The following is a 19186-nucleotide window of genomic DNA, read 5'->3' as shown; positions in this document are numbered from 1 at the left end:
TTTACCCTTTTAACTGGTACAAAACTGACACCTTTATTCAAGGCATCATGTTTGCAATGACCACAACACAAGTAGTCAATAAAGCAAACAAAAAGAAGCAACTCTGATAAGGATAATAATATGCACTGTCCTTGAAGTTGATTGGCCCACACCCGAGACGGCTTTCTTTAGAGCCTAGTCCCCATTGGTGTAGGGCCAGATGACACCAGAAGGCGTACAACTCAAAAACAGTGCAATATCAGAGTATTGAGAGTTCGGGGTAAACATTTACACTATGAGATCTCTTTTACCAGTGGCAAAATATAATGGTAGGTTTTTACCCTTTTAACTGGTACAAAACTGACACCTTTATTCAAGGCATCATGTTTGCAATGACCACAACACAAGTAGTCAATAAAGCAAACAAAAAGAAGCAACTCTGATAAGGATAATAATATGCACTGTCCTTGAAGTTGATTGGCCCACACCCGAGACGGCTTTCTTTAGAGCCTAGTCCCCATTGGTGTAGGGCCAGATGACACCAGAAGGCGTACAACTCAAAAACAGTGCAATATCAGAGTATTGAGAGTTCGGGGTAAACATTTACACTATGAGATCTCTTTTACCAGTGGCAAAATATAATGGTAGGTTTTTACCCTTTTAACTGGTACAAAACTGACACCTTTATTCAAGGCATCATGTTTGCAATGACCACAACACAAGTAGTCAATAAAGCAAACAAAAAGAAGCAACTCTGATAAGGATAATAATATGCACTGTCCTTGAAGTTGATTGGCCCACACCCGAGACGGCTTTCTTTAGAGCCTAGTCCCCATTGGTGTAGGGCCAGATGACACCAGAAGGCGTACAACTCAAAAACAGTGCAATATCAGAGTATTGAGAGTTCGGGGTAAACATTTACACTATGAGATCTCTTTTACCAGTGGCAAAATATAATGGTAGGTTTTTACCCTTTTAACTGGTACAAAACTGACACCTTTATTCAAGGCATCATGTTTGCAATGACCACAACACAAGTAGTCAATAAAGCAAACAAAAAGAAGCAACTCTGATAAGGATAATAATATGCACTGTCCTTGAAGTTGATTGGCCCACACCCGAGACGGCTTTCTTTAGAGCCTAGTCCCCATTGGTGTAGGGCCAGATGACACCAGAAGGCGTACAACTCAAAAACAGTGCAATATCAGAGTATTGAGAGTTCGGGGTAAACATTTACACTATGAGATCTCTTTTACCAGTGGCAAAATATAATGGTAGGTTTTTACCCTTTTAACTGGTACAAAACTGACACCTTTATTCAAGGCATCATGTTTGCAATGACCACAACACAAGTAGTCAATAAAGCAAACAAAAAGAAGCAACTCTGATAAGGATAATAATATGCACTGTCCTTGAAGTTGATTGGCCCACACCCGAGACGGCTTTCTTTAGAGCCTAGTCCCCATTGGTGTAGGGCCAGATGACACCAGAAGGCGTACAACTCAAAAACAGTGCAATATCAGAGTATTGAGAGTTCGGGGTAAACATTTACACTATGAGATCTCTTTTACCAGTGGCAAAATATAATGGTAGGTTTTTACCCTTTTAACTGGTACAAAACTGACACCTTTATTCAAGGCATCATGTTTGCAATGACCACAACACAAGTAGTCAATAAAGCAAACAAAAAGAAGCAACTCTGATAAGGATAATAATATGCACTGTCCTTGAAGTTGATTGGCCCACACCCGAGACGGCTTTCTTTAGAGCCTAGTCCCCATTGGTGTAGGGCCAGATGACACCAGAAGGCGTACAACTCAAAAACAGTGCAATATCAGAGTATTGAGAGTTCGGGGTAAACATTTACACTATGAGATCTCTTTTACCAGTGGCAAAATATAATGGTAGGTTTTTACCCTTTTAACTGGTACAAAACTGACACCTTTATTCAAGGCATCATGTTTGCAATGACCACAACACAAGTAGTCAATAAAGCAAACAAAAAGAAGCAACACTGATAAGGATAATAATAATATGCACTGTCCTTGTTTGCTTTATTGACTACTTGTGTTGTGGTCATTGCAAACATGATGCCTTGAATAAAGGTGTCAGTTTTGTACCAGTTAAAAGGGTAAAAACCTACCATTATATTTTGCCACTGGTAAAAGAGATCTCATAGTGTAAATGTTTACCCCGAACTCTCAATACTCTGATATTGCACTGTTTTTGAGTTGTACGCCTTCTGGTGTCATCTGGCCCTACACCAATGGGGACTAGGCTCTAAAGAAAGCCGTCTCGGGTGTGGGCCAATCAACTTCAAGGACAGTGCATATTATTATCCTTATCAGAGTTGCTTCTTTTTGTTTGCTTTATTGACTACTTGTGTTGTGGTCATTGCAAACATGATGCCTTGAATAAAGGTGTCAGTTTTGTACCAGTTAAAAGGGTAAAAACCTACCATTATATTTTGCCACTGGTAAAAGAGATCTCATATTGTAAATGTTTACCCCGAACTCTCAATACTCTGATATTGCACTGTTTTTGAGTTGTACGCCTTCTGGTGTCATCTGGCCCTACACCAATGGGGACTAGGCTCTAAAGAAAGCCGTCTCGGGTGTGGGCCAATCAACTTCAAGGACAGTGCATATTATTATCCTTATCAGAGTTGCTTCTTTTTGTTTGCTTTATTGACTACTTGTGTTGTGGTCATTGCAAACATGATGCCTTGAATAAAGGTGTCAGTTTTGTACCAGTTAAAAGGGTAAAAACCTACCATTATATTTTGCCACTGGTAAAAGAGATCTCATAGTGTAAATGTTTACCCCGAACTCTCAATACTCTGATATTGCACTGTTTTTGAGTTGTACGCCTTCTGGTGTCATCTGGCCCTACACCAATGGGGACTAGGCTCTAAAGAAAGCCGTCTCGGGTGTGGGCCAATCAACTTCAAGGACAGTGCATATTATTATCCTTATCAGAGTTGCTTCTTTTTGTTTGCTTTATTGACTACTTGTGTTGTGGTCATTGCAAACATGATGCCTTGAATAAAGGTGTCAGTTTTGTACCAGTTAAAAGGGTAAAAACCTACCATTATATTTTGCCACTGGTAAAAGAGATCTCATAGTGTAAATGTTTACCCCGAACTCTCAATACTCTGATATTGCACTGTTTTTGAGTTGTACGCCTTCTGGTGTCATCTGGCCCTACACCAATGGGGACTAGGCTCTAAAGAAAGCCGTCTCGGGTGTGGGCCAATCAACTTCAAGGACAGTGCATATTATTATCCTTATCAGAGTTGCTTCTTTTTGTTTGCTTTATTGACTACTTGTGTTGTGGTCATTGCAAACATGATGCCTTGAATAAAGGTGTCAGTTTTGTACCAGTTAAAAGGGTAAAAACCTACCATTATATTTTGCCACTGGTAAAAGAGATCTCATAGTGTAAATGTTTACCCCGAACTCTCAATACTCTGATATTGCACTGTTTTTGAGTTGTACGCCTTCTGGTGTCATCTGGCCCTACACCAATGGGGACTAGGCTCTAAAGAAAGCCGTCTCGGGTGTGGGCCAATCAACTTCAAGGACAGTGCATATTATTATCCTTATCAGAGTTGCTTCTTTTTGTTTGCTTTATTGACTACTTGTGTTGTGGTCATTGCAAACATGATGCCTTGAATAAAGGTGTCAGTTTTGTACCAGTTAAAAGGGTAAAAACCTACCATTATATTTTGCCACTGGTAAAAGAGATCTCATAGTGTAAATGTTTACCCCGAACTCTCAATACTCTGATATTGCACTGTTTTTGAGTTGTACGCCTTCTGGTGTCATCTGGCCCTACACCAATGGGGACTAGGCTCTAAAGAAAGCCGTCTCGGGTGTGGGCCAATCAACTTCAAGGACAGTGCATATTATTATCCTTATCAGAGTTGCTTCTTTTTGTTTGCTTTATTGACTACTTGTGTTGTGGTCATTGCAAACATGATGCCTTGAATAAAGGTGTCAGTTTTGTACCAGTTAAAAGGGTAAAAACCTACCATTAAATCGTATATCTCTCAGGCCCATTAAAATGACATGGCACGGAGATTCAAATTTCGAGAACCTCACTCTTTGACAGTTCCCTAAATTCCATATCTGATTATGTGAACGGCCACAAATTAGACTCCGTGTTTACACTTATCATGCGAGCAAGTGTACTCGTGGATGCTATATTTAGTTCAAGTTTGCCTTGGCATGAATCCACATGGCATGACGTTGTGTGCGCAAGTCTTACATCCCCATTTAGACCCGGTGCAAGATATGTTATACACTGCCCAAGGCAGTCAGAGTGTTGCTTGCTAGGTGTGGGAATAACCGTGTTTATCCAGGTGTATGGTAATGCATATTAAATATACAACACGCGCGCGCGCATAAGCGCACATGTGCACGCGCATACATTTCTACACGTGGCCAGCTGCACACTTTGTTTACAGCATGCAAAGTGATATATTACCGCCCTCTACAATTTCCCACAATCAGATCTTGCCAATAGATGTAATAGAAGATTGGCTGTACATCAATGTATACAGTTACCTCGAATGGTCACACCTGGCATAACAGATTTCTCAACTCGTTCACCACGCAACAAAGATCCCCCGTGTAGCCTTAACAGACTGTTGGGGCAAGTGCTGTTCGCGAGCACCTATAAAGGCCGGCACGGCACACGAGGGGGTGGGTGGCCAACACGACGCCCGGCCGCCTTTGTCTCCCTCGTGACGATGTTTACACAACCGCACCAGATACTCATTTTAGGCTGAGTTTACCTAGGGGAGGCCCAGGACCAGTTCAGATAATCGTCACTGGTATTGGCTGTGAGCGGGAATCAAACCCGAGTCGCCAGGTTCGTAGCACAACGCGCTAATCGCTACACTACCGCTCACCACACAAAGACAAAGATCCCCCGTGTAGCCTTAACAGACTGTAGGGGCAAGTGCTGTTAGCGAGCACCTATGAAGGCCGGAACGGTACACAAAGGGGTGGGTGGCCAGCCCCACGCCCGACCGCCTTTGTCTCCCCAGTGGCGATGTGTACACAACCGCACCAGATACTCATTTGAGGCTGAGTCCACGTAGGGGAGGCCCAGGACCGGTTCAGATTATCGTCACTGGTATTGGCCGTGAGCGGGAATCGAACCCGGATCGCCGGGTTCGTAGCGCAGCACGCTAACCGCTACACTACCGCTCCCCACACATATACACACACAAATGTCCACACTGCATAGCAATTGATTGAGTTGATTGTAGCAAACACTGCGACGAATGTATGTGACACATACTACTGCATTAGCATGAGTTCAAGTCCCGGCTCCGGGGTTAGTGTAACAGATCTTGTCTCTGAGATCGGTAAACATGAGCACTGCACGGTGAGGCTAAAAAAAAAACATGATCTGAAGCCAACAAAGGTGGCTGTGCTGTGGGAAAACGATCCCTGTCATAGGAATGTGGAATTTTCAAAAGCTGGTTCAGAACCACTATGAAAGATGAGCAGTGCTGCCAAACAGAGATGTGTTGGTTTAACGCGTTGGCTTTCGCGACCAATATCATCCACAATACAGGTTATTTTAGGGGGTTTGGTCGCGTAAATATAAATGTGTCATTAAACTCGCCACCACCCGACACAGCCAATTAGTAAGGTTTGTCACGTAAACAGAGCTTGCCAATTCGTCACTAGTACAGCACACCGGTGTGTTGGAGAGCAAAGCCACAACATTTACAATCTGATTACGACGTTTCGCCAGCAATTACAACTAGCTTTGAATTGGCTGTGTCGGGTGGTGGCGAGTTTAACGACACATTTATATATTTACACGATATAACCCCCCAAAAAACCCGTATTATAGAGATGCGCTGCTTCAGTGAACCTCGACTGGTTTCTTTAATATTACGACACACAAAGTCACGTTCACATTTGCGGTTGACATACAAGCACGCACGATGGGTTTACGTACAGCATCCATTCTACATGTACGCGGAAAACATCGAGCGGTGCGAGACGTATCCAGTTCACCGTAACTTAAACAGCAAGTGCAATTACCGCTTAAGGAAGTGATCGTGAATGTAATCACAGACTACAACATTTGTACTTATGTCTTCTACATGTCACGGTTATTTTTCAACGGAACTGACCGTAAGGGTGATGCCGTATTTGCACAAAGCTTGATTTGTTACCTATTTTTTTTCCCCTGCCTGTGTGCTTTTGGAAAGAGCTTGTGCACACACATGTATCATTAATTCATTAGCATTAATAAAATAACATAAATCTTACATTTCTTTTTCCGTTGTTTTTTAACAATCCTTGAAAAATTGTTCCCACTTAATTTTTTTTAATGGATCCCTCAGGCATTCAATATTTAAAGCAATGCATATTTGCACACACACACACACACTTGCAATAGCAAGCACACACACGTATAAATGTATTTATTTATATATATAAACGAGAGGGACAAGATCTATTCGTGAACACCTTTCGTATTCTCTGAACTATAAGAAGCAGCTTTCACTCCAAATGTATTTCAAAGCAAACGTTTGGGGTGGGCCTCAAATTCTGGTAGGCACGTGCGCGCGCGTGTGTGTGAGTGAGACCAGATCTGTGTACTTGTATCGACACTCGGCACAAGTTTGGGGGCGCGTCTGCTTTTCCGGAACGTCTCATAATCTGGCGATCACAGTATTAACGAGCACAATAACAATAATAATAATGAGATGAATTTCGATTTAAAGCTTTCGTGACTGCAGGGATTCATCTTCTTGGTTCTTTCGGTAAAGTCACGTAGAAAGGAAATAATAATAAAATAATAAAAATAAAACATAATAAAATAATTCTCACGACGTTTCGGCTGCTTGCGTTGTGGCCGAAACGTCGTGAGAATTATTTTATTATGTTTTATTTTTATTATTTTATTATTTCCATTCTACGTGACTTTACCGAAAAAACCAAGAAAAATAATGAGATGCTTCTCAAAGAGCGCACTTCATTCCCGGGGCATCCCAGAGTGCTGTGCACGCAATACTCAACTGACAACCTGACAACACATCTCATTCTAGATTTGAAGCTTTCGTGACTGCAAGGATTCATATTCTTAGGTTTTTTCGGTAAAGTCACGTAGGTAAAAAAATTTAATTAATGAAAGTAAAATAAAAATAAAATAAAAATCACGACGTTTCGGAGGCAACACAAGCTTCTGTCTTCAGGTGGAACAGTCACAGCACGATAGCTGTATCAAGTGATCAAGTGATACAGCTTTCGTGCTGTGACGGTCCCACCTGAAGACGGAAGCTTGTGTTGCTTCCGAAACGTCGTGATTTTTTTATTTTATTTAACTTTTATTAATTAATTTTTTTACCTACGTGACTTTACCGAAAAAACCTAAGGATATGAACACATCTCATCTCAAATACTCTGGAAGGAGACCCCCCCCCCCCCCCCAATGGCAGCTATGCCTGTGCAGCGCAAGGCGACTCAGCTCCTGGTCGGCAAGGCGAGCATTGGGTCTTGCAGGAGGTGGGAAAGAATTGCGGCTGTGTGCAATCACAATTGAGGATGTATATTTGAAGGTGAGTGCAGCACGTAATGTGATAGTGGTGGGGTCAGGGCTGCACGCTCGTATCTACACGATCAACACGCACTCACAAGGCACCAGCTTGCATGCTTCACCACCACAGATAGCTGCCTCCGAAGAGAAGCACTCACGTGTTAAAATATACCCCGAAATGTCTATGCCACCCACGTTTCAAGAGCCAGTACCAAACATTTTTAAACCACCTTTCACAATGGACGCCAGCCAACAGTCGAACGATATCAAGTGTGTGTGTTACATTTACAATATACATATCATCTCGGTGGGTTTTCACAAGTTGTTCGTTACTTGAACAGCCTAAATCTCGTTTTTCAAGTATTCTTCGAATGCCTACATCCTCTGGGTAAAGTTATTTGTTTAATGTTTCTCCGAACTGACTTTTGCCAGAATCCTGTGTTATGAAAAGTTATTCCGTGATCCACCTTTTGCATTTCATTGACTCTATTTTTGCCTCCTAGTTGTAGGATTGTTCCAATGTTTGTTTTATTTTTATATAATAAAACAATGTTTCTGCTGTTCATTTTTGGGGGTTTTTTTTACCCTGGTTATCCTTGAACATGATCATTTTTGTTTTAACAGGTTCTAAACACGTTAATTAATTTTTAAATATAATCGACAGAAATTGAATAAGTAACTGAATGAGATGCTGGTTTCAAATACCAATTGTCACTGCGTGGTCATGAATCGGACTTGAGAAGCCAGAATTGAAGCTTTAATGCCTTAACCATAACACCCCTGCCAAACACAAATGCAAAAATATCCGCATATAGGTTGTTGGGGAAAGTGCTGTTATCGACAACCTACGAAGGGTAGCATGGCCCACGAAGGGGATGAGGCGTGGCTCAGATCCCACTCACGACTTACATTTCAATCGCCAGGAATCGAAATTAGGTCACCGGGTTTGCAGCACCGCGTGCTAACCGTTATGCCACTACTCCCCATGTGCGCACGCACGAACACGTGGGCTGCACAGGCTACCAACTTCTGGAACTGACAAACACCCCCCCCCCACGCATGTTATGCTTGGCAAAAATATATTCCTGACACTTCAAAATGAAACGTAATCTCATGATCTAATTTTCCTAATTCACGTGTCAGCAAGCTAAATAAAAGTTTTTTAAATAAATAATTGTTTTAAAAAGTGGGAAGAAATTATTGCCACATTATTTATGCTGCATGTGTAACCCAGTCTTAATAGTAGTGAGTAACAATCCGTTTTAATGGAGAATGTACTATTCGGAATTTGTTTGCCAAAAAACGTTAAACCTCATTTTAAAAAGAATGCTGAACACTCTCCTTCCACGTTGAGCCTTTGAGATACTGACAAAACATCATTTGCTTTGACATCGTGTTGTTGATTATGAGAACATTTAACAGGAATATGCCCCACTAGCTGTTCGCCTTCAAGAATGGCTTTTAAGAGGTTTACGTCTGTCCCATCTGCGGTTTTTAGGTAAGATTTTGAAAGAAGTTGACTCAGTATTCTGACCATACACGCAACAATGGTGCATTTGTCTCCGTGCGTGTTTAATTACGAGCAAATGTTCCGAATAAAAAACAGAAAATAAATGTAAAGCACATTGGAGATGGCTGGGTTTTTAGTGCAGAAGGCGAATGTCATGTCAGAGCACTTCTCAGCAAGCACCACTGGAGATTCTGGGTTCAAATCCAGACATCCGCCTGTGATTTATCTGGGCTCATGAGTGCATCGAGGTGATGATCTCACCCCAGTCACCAAAGACGGCATACACACAAAAATTCACGATATTGAATGTTGTTTTTCCACTTAATATTATTTCCGTTCTGAGAATGAAATACATATCATTTCATTGACATTTTTGGCAAATGCACTTTGCAGGGCACACCTAATGTGTATGGTTAGAGAGGGATATTTAATAGGCTTCAGAAGTAATCGTCCCATGTCATCTTCTTCGGCTGCTCTATGACACAAGGTAGTGTACTGCTTACTGTGAGAGTTCAGAATTAAATGTCTGCATCTCATGACAAGACACTGAGAGCACCATCGCGATACAAGTGGGATAGAAAGGGAAATACATGTACACCCATACCAGTGATCTCCAAATGTACAATTTTCCTAAGGGTTAATTTACGTTCATTCTCTTGACAAAAAGCATACAACCAAATCCATAAGCGTTACCACTGTACCACCCTGCCTGCCACCCAAATGGATGCGTGAATTATTACTTAAACTGAATTTATGAACTGCTCGTTGTAGGGATACTTCAGAGAGGCTATATTTTGGAGATTTAAACAAATATTTAACGTCTGATGTCTCTACATTTCCCACTATACTCCTATCCTTAATAATTTACGATATTTGATGAATAAACAAGCACATTCTTAAACGCACAGAAATACTATGTTGTGCCGGAAGGGAAAAATAAGTGAAAGGGGTTATACATTTTCCATTTCTGGTATCAAGGAGAGGACCTTTGATGAAGTCTACCCAGACCCCAATACCCACAAAAACATCTACCCCGGCTTACAAATCAGAGGTCCCTCTCACAACCCTTTAATGTATCATCAACGTGTTACCATGATCGTATGAGAATTTAGCGATACTCCTAAATGGTGGCAGTGCTAAGCCAGCACTGGAAATTCCATATACCCAGGGGTGGTACCAGTCTAACCATACAATTAGCACTGATGATGTGCAGAGTAAACCCCAATCAGCAACTTGAGCTCACAAGCTTCTGTTTGTAAATGAAGCATTCGAACCAAAGTGCCACCTGGCCAAACTTTGCCACCATCACCACCAAGCTCAAACATTGAAGGTTTTGACTTAAACTTCCGTGACTGCAGGAATTCATATTTTTGGTTCTTTCGGTAAAGTCACGTAGATAGAAAACAAAAATAATTAAATAAAAGCTACAAAAAAACACGACGTTTCGATCGCAACACAAGCGGTCTTCATCAGGCGCATGATGAAGACCGCTTGTGTTGCGATCGAAACGTCGTGGGTTTTTTGCTTTAATTTTTAATTTTAATTTAATTTTACTATTTTTATTTTTAATTTTTATCTACGTGACTTCACCGAAAGAACCAAGAATAATGAAGGTTTTGCCTAAACAAGTAAGTCGGAATGTTACATCGTCTTCCTTGGATAAGTGAAAACCCATCCAGGCTACAGACAATATCTGAAGGGCTTAATGCCAACTCCGAGTCTGCCCACCTCTTTGCTACGTATCGCTTGAGAAGGTTCGCCCTCATTTTTCATTGCTAACCGCCTCTCCCCCCCCCCATCCTTCTTTGTGACGCAGTCCGACCGGCGCTGTTAACACAACCCCATGCTACGGACTGCATTGAAAGCCCGCGTTGAAAGCCTCGGTTCGCGTAAGTGGAGTTATTGGTTTTTGAAGGCCGTGGGGAAGAGCCTAAATACCCGTACCGAGTTTATTTTCACAGAATCCTCAACCGGCCAAGTTAATTTTCACGTGGGCAAGCACCCGCGTGTGACGAGGCCGCGACTGGGGTGGTCTCAAATGAAATGCATATAATGTCCGTGTGCGGACCGTGCAGCGTAGGCGTGTTCCTAAACACTTTAGTCATGCTCTATGGACAACGCCGTCGTGATGGCAAAGGATCGCTGTTCATCGGCGGCACAGACGCACGCACGCACGCACGCGCGGGCGCGTTTATGAGGCGTATCTGCTTCGGAAGCAGCAATGCGCCTACAAGGCGTTGACATTGTTGACGTTTATATTGTTGACGTTGACATTGTTCATTTACGTGCTATGAAGAAGGGACCCCCCATTGCCCAAGACGTTGCACACTGCAACTTTTTTAATTTCTTCCTGTTAAGGCCACAGTGTTGTTGAAGGAATCCGTTGAGTTGTTTTTTTTTCTTTCGCTACGTTGTTGATGCGCACACGATTAGTGTAGGGGAGGAATGAGCGGGCGGCGCACGGCTACTTTATAATAAAACGAAGGGCGTCCCGGACGAGCCAACTTTCAAGTGCGATCACAGGTTCAGCACACGAGGGCAGTGATGAAGCTTTACCGACTACTCAGGAGTTCATCTCTTCGCCCTATGCTGTGCGTGCACGGGGTAACATTTGGCTCTACAGTCTCGTTGCCATACGAGGACACGTCGCACTGATGAGAAGCGGTGGAATTTAGATCAGTCAGAGGTCACTGTGTATAAAACAATAAATCAATACTTTTTTACGTATTCAAAATAGAGAGTGCACGTCGCATCAATAAATGCGTATCGGAGGGCTTTACGTAAAACGTAATTCATGTGAATGAACAACACTTCGACTTTATGAATTACAAGCCATTTATTTTAAAATAACCAAGCAACGTACCAGAGGCAATATAATTTAAAACCAACACAAGCTTGATTCATAGTTTATTTTTGGGTTAGACCATGTGGCCATATATCCCAATCCAAAACTCGACCATGAATCACAATACTTGCTGCAAAAACCTCATCTGTTAAGTTAATTAAAGCTGATAAACAAATGTGGTAACGTGGAAGGCATATGTACACGCACATTGAATAACAAGTTGATCGATTAAACGTTTCCTCGCTTCGACTGTACGTATGTTGAACTTATTTCGTACTGTACGCAGCCAACCATGCTAATCAGCAATTAAACAGAGCCTACTGCACACGACTGAGTGTGAATGTGGTGCATGTGCTTATGAATAATGGGTACCAGGCCTTCAATGACAATATTCAAATATAAAAATCGATGCCAATTGTTGAGTTTACTCGTGGTCTAAATCTGTTGTGTAACACACTTTTGAATATAGCGACAGATACATCATGCATCCCTTCAATTGCCTTTGTAGATGCGACTATGCTGTGCACGTGCACGAATCGACTCAGATTTGAATGAGTAACACAGTGCTGGCCTTCAGAGGTGCTCGCTAACAGCACTTGCTCCAACAACCTGCATAGGCTACATATATGGATCTTTATTTTGAATGTAAGTATGCTGGAGGGGGTTCACACTCTATAAGTGATTAAGTTTTATCTGAATCAGTCCTGGTCCTCCCTTAGGTCGACTCGGCCTTAAATGAGTACCTGACACAGTGTGGGGACACTGGGGAGACAAAGGTGGGCAGGCATTGTTCTTGCCACGCCTGCCACTTGCGGGCATAAAAGGTGCTCGCTAACAGCACGTGTGATAAAAGTCTGTATGACTTTACAGGGGATCTTTATTTTGTTTCGTGCATGTGTGTGCTTATATATATGTTCGTACTCACTTGTGTCCTGACTCATGAGCGATGGTGAAGGCGACTCCCAGACCAGAGTCTTCATTCACCGTGCAGCTGCGGTACTTACTGCACATCCCACTGATGGGCGCAAAGCCTGCACAGTGAGAAAACACGCGCACACACAACACACAACACGACCACCAATAACAACAGTCGCCATTTGTCACTAAGTGACGGTGAAATTACCACCAAGCTCCTGTCAGGCTAGAGGCACTTGGAAGCCACAATGGAGCGTCAAAGGCTTTGCTGGCAGGAGGTCACGGGACAGATCCAGGTATCGTGGGTTGACAAAGACAAAGATCCCCCGTAGAGCCTTAACAGACTGTTGAGGGCAAGTGCTGTTAGCGAGCACCTATGAAGGCCAGCACGGCTCACGAGGGGGTGGGTGGCCCGCACCACGCACGGTCACCTTTGTCTCCCCAGTGCTGATGCGTACACACTGTACGAGTTACTCATTTAAGGCTGAGTCAATCTAGGGGGGATCACCACGACTGGTTCAGATATTCATCACTGTTATTGGCTCCGAGCGCGAAACCAATTCATGGTCACCGGGTTTGTAGCGCAGTACGCTAACCACGACACTACCACAGTACCACTCCCCGTACACATACAACGACAAACATCTCCCGTATCGCCTGAACAGACTGTTGGGGCAAGTGTAGTGAGTGAGCAACTATGAAGGCCAGCACGGCTCACGAGGGGGTGGGTGGCCAGGACCACGCCCGGCCGCCTTTGTCTCTCCAGTGGCGATGTTTACACACCGCACGAGGTACTCATTTGAGGCTGAGGCGACCTAGGGGAGGCCCAGGACCGGTTCAGATAATCGTCACTGGTGTTGACCGTAAGCGGGAATGGAACCCGGGCGCGAGGTTTGTAGCACAGTGCGCTAACCGTTGCACCATCGCTCCCCATACACACACACACATGTGTGCACACACGCACAAAAACGCACATCCACTTAGGTCAAATCTTGCACTCATGAATGCCCCTTGTCCCGGCATAACAATAGCGATTCTCTCATGCCGCAGCAGGTGAGTTCTCCCAGTGTGTGATGTTGGGTGATGCCTCAGTGTTGTATCCTTTAAACACCTTATGCATCGGAAGCATTTCAATGCACCAGGGGCTCTTGGTTTAATCCCCCCGCCCCCCCCCCCCCCTCTAGCGAAACGTGAGTTTTCAAGAATGGTCTCTAAGCCAAGAGGGGGCTACAACAAAGTGCAGGAAGCCGAGGAGCAGGTACAAGTCGGTAAGAGGTTGACAGATCTGCAATTATAATAAATGACCTCAACTTGCAATGCGCCGCAGAGTCGTCGCTCCCTCCAGACGGGCGAGAGCGACTCAAAGAGGCGCAAGTATCCCACCAAAGTCAGCGGCCACGCGGCAAGCCTGCGCCCAAGCACCCACCAAGCTCTGCGGTCCTCTACGTGTCAAGGCGTTGTCGGCCCATCGCTGAGTGGTCACACGCGAGAGTAAAAAAACGGAGCTTCCGGGGGAAAACTAACGGGTGAGCGGGAGCAACAACTTCCCAGTGCAGATGCAACAGGTGGAGTCCACGTGTTGCTGTGCCGCCGTCTGCTGGCGAGCCGGGGTGTGGCACCACCTCGACAGGAAGGGAGTTTTCCGCAACATCTGCGCGACCCCCCCCCCCAACCCTTTCCTCCAGCGGGTGGATTACTGGCGTGCATAGAGCCACGACCGCCCCTGCCGAGACCTCTGTGGCCACTAAGAGGATGACGGCTGCCGGGGCAAGCAAAAAGGCGGAATGTGAAGGTCTGAGCGGCGGTGGCGGTACCGAGGGTGTCGCACGGCTTGTTCTGCCAGGAGCAGATGTCCAAGCCGGTGAGGAGGATGGCGTGGTCGTGACGGGCACCGTTGCGGCCCGATACACCGGCCTGCCACTGGCAGAAGCTGCTGAGTGTCTGGTCGGCGTGGTGGGAGATCACGAGGCCCGGCTGAAACCAAACAAACAACAGCAACAACAACAACAAACCCCCCCCCAGATAGTTTTGTGACGAACTGTTGAGGGGGGGGGTCGAGTGATGTTTGTGAGCGCCCATAAATGCTGGCAAGTACATATGTACGTTGAATTTCTTTCGCGCCGTACATAGCCAACCGTGATAATCGGAGGTGCGGCGGAATTGCTGGGACCACAGATCGTGTTGATGGTGAAATCGGTGGGGGGGGGGGCGGGGGGGTGGTGAATGTCTCCCTAAGTTTCATGGACTTGTGTGCAATGCTATGAATTTGAAATCTGTGGTCGAGCAAACGGTCTGTGCTGGTTGGGGTTGCTTTATTCACGATTCTAGGTGGGATGAAGTAAATCGGTTGGGCAGGAAATTGGCACGGCACACGAGCGGGGTGGGAGGGGGGGGACAGCACTACGCCCGGCTGCCTTTGTCTCCCCAGTGCCGATGTTTACACGCCGCATCAGGTTCTCGTTTAAGGCTCAAGTCGTCGGCCCGGGGGGAAGGCCCGGGACCAGTTCTGATAATCCCTCACCACTGAGTCACGGCAGGTCACCGGGTTCGTAGCGCAGTACGTGAACCACTTTGCCACCACCACCACCACACACGCGCACGTGCGTCCAAACGCATGGAGAAAGCAACCACCCCCCCCCTATTTATCCTCAGAGACGGTCGCATACATACATACATGCGTGTGTGTGTGTGTTCGCAGGCACACATGGAATCGTTTTACTCTTCCGTTAACTGTCATTTGAAGGTGGCTGGGGCTGCTCGAGGGGGGTGGGCGGGCAAATGTTGCGCCAATTGCCCCGAGCGATCGCGGTGTCGAGCCACAACCCTCGGCTCACATCGCGGGGTAAAACCGGCGTCTCTAGAGTGAGCGCCCGCGTGTGTGTGCGTGCGTGTGACAGGCTTTGACATTCTCCGCACGATCACTAATTATTGCACAGAAGAAAGCATTGTCAGAAAAAATATGAGAATAGTTGTTACACTTCATTCGGTCAACCGGTCCCTCTTTACACAAAACTCAGGGGGGGACCAGGATATACAAAAAACAGACCCACCATTGAAGGGATCTGGAATAAAATCCCCTTGGGCCCCTCCTGAGACATTACATTCGACAAATGATTATTTTTTTGCTTGTTTGTTTATACGATCGACAAACCCCGAACGCGCTTGTTTCACTTGCCTGGATTGATGGCGAATGTGACAGATCGCATGTGACTACGACGCGGACCGTGGTATCGGCAGAAATGTGAAAATGTCAGCTACCGGAACATCTTTGGCACTGGCAGAGCCAATGGGGGGGGTGGGGGGGGTGACATGTGCCCCCCAATGATCTGATCGAAATCCTTAATTTCGATCGGATCATTCGGGTTTATTAGTAATAAATCGGCATTTTGCGACCCCCACTGCCACTGTGTATCATATTATTACGTGCCAGGGACTCTATGAGATGATAGGACAATAGTCTGAGTCCATAATTGCCAATAAGTAATGTCAAAGCAGTTATAAGTGACTCACAGAATTGTGCGCAGTTGCGTATACAGCACACGACTTCCCTGAAGGCATTCACCTTCAGCGAGCACGATGCCGATCACACAACGCGGTTCGAATTCGACCCTCGATCGATGGCTGCACCATCGCCGCACACGCGTCGAATACAAAGCAAGGGACAAGTCCTTACTTACTAACAACTCCTCTATAATTTTTCATTGCTGGAGGGGTTGCCCCCCCCCCCTACCTGAAAATCCTGGCTCTGCCATTGATCGTTGGAAAATGACCATCACACCACCGTACTGCATCGGGCGTGGGCGGTCAATTGGTCAGGGCGGGTAATTTGTGAGGGTCGGATATGCGACACTGTGGTCCTCTGCAATTCAAGTGAAATCAAAACGTGCGTCTCCGTTCACGCAAATAATAGGGGGGGGGGGGGTGGGGGGGAGTGCTAATTTCCACACGAGAAAGTGGTGGAAACTCCACGATCGCATGTCAGGCGGCCGTCTGCCCACGGGACGGCAAACGCCGCCGACTTCCACGAACGCGACGGCCGGTTTACGTAAAGATCAACGGTTGCATACTCTTTGGTTCTTTCGGTAAAGTCACGTAGGTATAAAAAAATAAAAGAAATTTCATCACGACGTTTCGGGCGCAACACAAGCGTCCGTCATCAGGTCATCAGGTGGGACAACCACAACAAGAAACATGCCAGGGACTCTATGAGATGATATGCAATTGCTGTGGTTGGACCACTTGATGACGGACGCTTGTGTTGCGCTCGAAACGTCGTGATATTTTTTTTTATACCTACGTGACTTTACCGAACGAACCAAAGAGTATCGATCCCTGCAGTCACGAAAACTTCAAATGAAGATCAACGGTTGCGTTCAACACGACTTCCCTCGAGTGTGAGGGCACACTCTGCGACGCCAACGACGCGAATGATGAGCCCGTTTTGTTTTCGAAACGTTTTCTTTTTGTTGCCTTCCACGGTAGCACCGCGACACCCACTGCGACACACGGCGAATCAGGTGTTCGCCTTCACCCGTACCGTGAAAGCCGCTCCGCGTCTCGGGGGATTAATATAATTCTCTGCACGCCAACCCCTTGCGGACGTAAGCATATCGCTCCGTCAGCACACAAAGTCTCGGTTGATTGAGTGTGGCACTGGCACGTACTATTTTCCTTCTTACTCTTAAATCCATTTTGACTTCCTGTACCGCATTGCACATGTGGCCTTTACGTACGCAAGACCACACACTGCCTCGGTATTTATTGTCGAGAATTCCCGGGATTCCTTCATTGTGTAGAGTTATTTCAAAGCGATGAAGGTTTAGAGCTGAAGACTGAGCAGAGGTGCTAGACAATGCGTATGAATTCAGTGGCGTTATTCCCACATCCACGTCGGCTATTCTCCGGGTATTCCAGTTTCCTCCTGCATGTGAAATTATTCACGCAAGGAATTTACACATTTTCCCAGGCACGACCTACCTGAAAAAGGGATTTGAGACTCATTTGATGACATGTTACGTATGTAAATAATTACAATGTAAAAGGCTTGACTTAACCGCTGGCGAATGCTACCTTTCGTCTAGTTTGTGTTAACGTGCTTATATTCTACCACCACTTCTTCACGTAGCTGTCAATCTGTTCCAACTTGTCTGCCAGCTCAAACGAGCACAGTGGTCGAGTTAAACTCTGTTACTTTGAGCCAGAGGAGGAAATTCCACATTCCTACTTTGCGGGCTAATATATCTCTGTCGATAGAATGGTACTTATTTCATCGACCACTGATAGTTGACATGATGGGCAAAGTCTCACCCCTAATAAAAATTCGAACTTACAACCCCTCCAATTGTTAGTCAAGTTGTTGAACCCAACATTGCCACAATGGTGGCGATATTGGAATGGAACAAACTTAAGTAGCAATCATTGAGATATTATCGGCATCGCTTTATTCGAGTGTGTCGCCTGCCAAGCGTAAGGTCACAAGCAGCACGCAGCGCACCTTCCATCGAACCACCCCGCACTTACACTGAGGAATTAACACAGCTCTACATTCTGAACGCGATAAAAAAAACACTGCAAATGAATACTTTTGATAATGACTGCTCGCAGCTTCGCCATATCCAAGAAAAAATCCACAAACCCAACGCTTGACACTGTAACTTTATTAGCTAATTCTGCCAAGATCGAGTCAACCAATTCCTCGATGGAAACCGATCGCTTGCACTTATGAGCAGATTCATAGACTCGTGTCTGCATCTGATCAAACGACCGCTGTGCCCATGAGAGAGAACGCTGCTCAATGGTCGGTACTCAACACCCGTTGGGGGCTTTGATCGTATTTTAAACAAGCCGTTGGTTTCACAGAAGCATAACCAATGAAAGTGACGTTCCTCAGGCCACTTGGGTTGGCTGTGAAATTAATCACGGTTTTAGAAAAGAAGGGGGGGGAAAATGAAAGCCGAGGTCACGGCGGTATTATGCCGGCGTTATTCTCCAAGCGATGGTCAGGAAAAAGGGCCCGTGCGAGAGAAACCTGTAATATTTTAGCCCCAAAATATAGCAATTCTGGGAATTTCGAAATTAAAGATATTTGACATTTGGACATGTTTTTGCGCATGTGCATGCACGCAAAGTCACCAGCGTGCCTGGCGCGCACACGCACCAATCACACGCACCAATCACACGCACCAATCATACGCACCAATCACACGCACCAATCACACGCACACACAAACAAGCGCGTGCGCCCGCACGCCCACACGCGCACACACACGCACGCACGCTCATGCACGTGCACACACACACACTCATGCTCACGTGCAAACACACGCACACACGCAAGCTCACGTGCACACAAACACACACACGTTCAT

The 19186-nt window shown here is 45.3% G+C and overlaps 1 protein-coding gene across 1 annotated transcript in view; it reads right to left on the bottom strand.

Annotated features, from left to right (window-relative positions):
* The window catches only part of LOC144942019 (A disintegrin and metalloproteinase with thrombospondin motifs 18-like), a 118840-nt gene that overhangs the window by 42799 nt on the left and 56855 nt on the right, over positions 1-19186 (bottom strand). Inside the window, exons 7-8 of the mRNA XM_078868629.1 lie at positions 14633-14792; positions 12829-12934 (exon numbers count right to left, since the gene is read on the bottom strand). Coding sequence (XP_078724755.1) covers positions 12829-12934; positions 14633-14792 — 266 coding nt within the window. The remainder of the gene's footprint in view (positions 1-12828; positions 12935-14632; positions 14793-19186) is intronic.

Source organism: Lampetra fluviatilis, chromosome 26 (genome assembly GCF_964198595.1).
Source record: "Lampetra fluviatilis chromosome 26, kcLamFluv1.1, whole genome shotgun sequence".
NCBI lineage: Eukaryota > Metazoa > Chordata > Hyperoartia > Petromyzontiformes > Petromyzontidae > Lampetra > Lampetra fluviatilis.
This window is presented reverse-complemented; position numbering and strand designations above follow the sequence as displayed.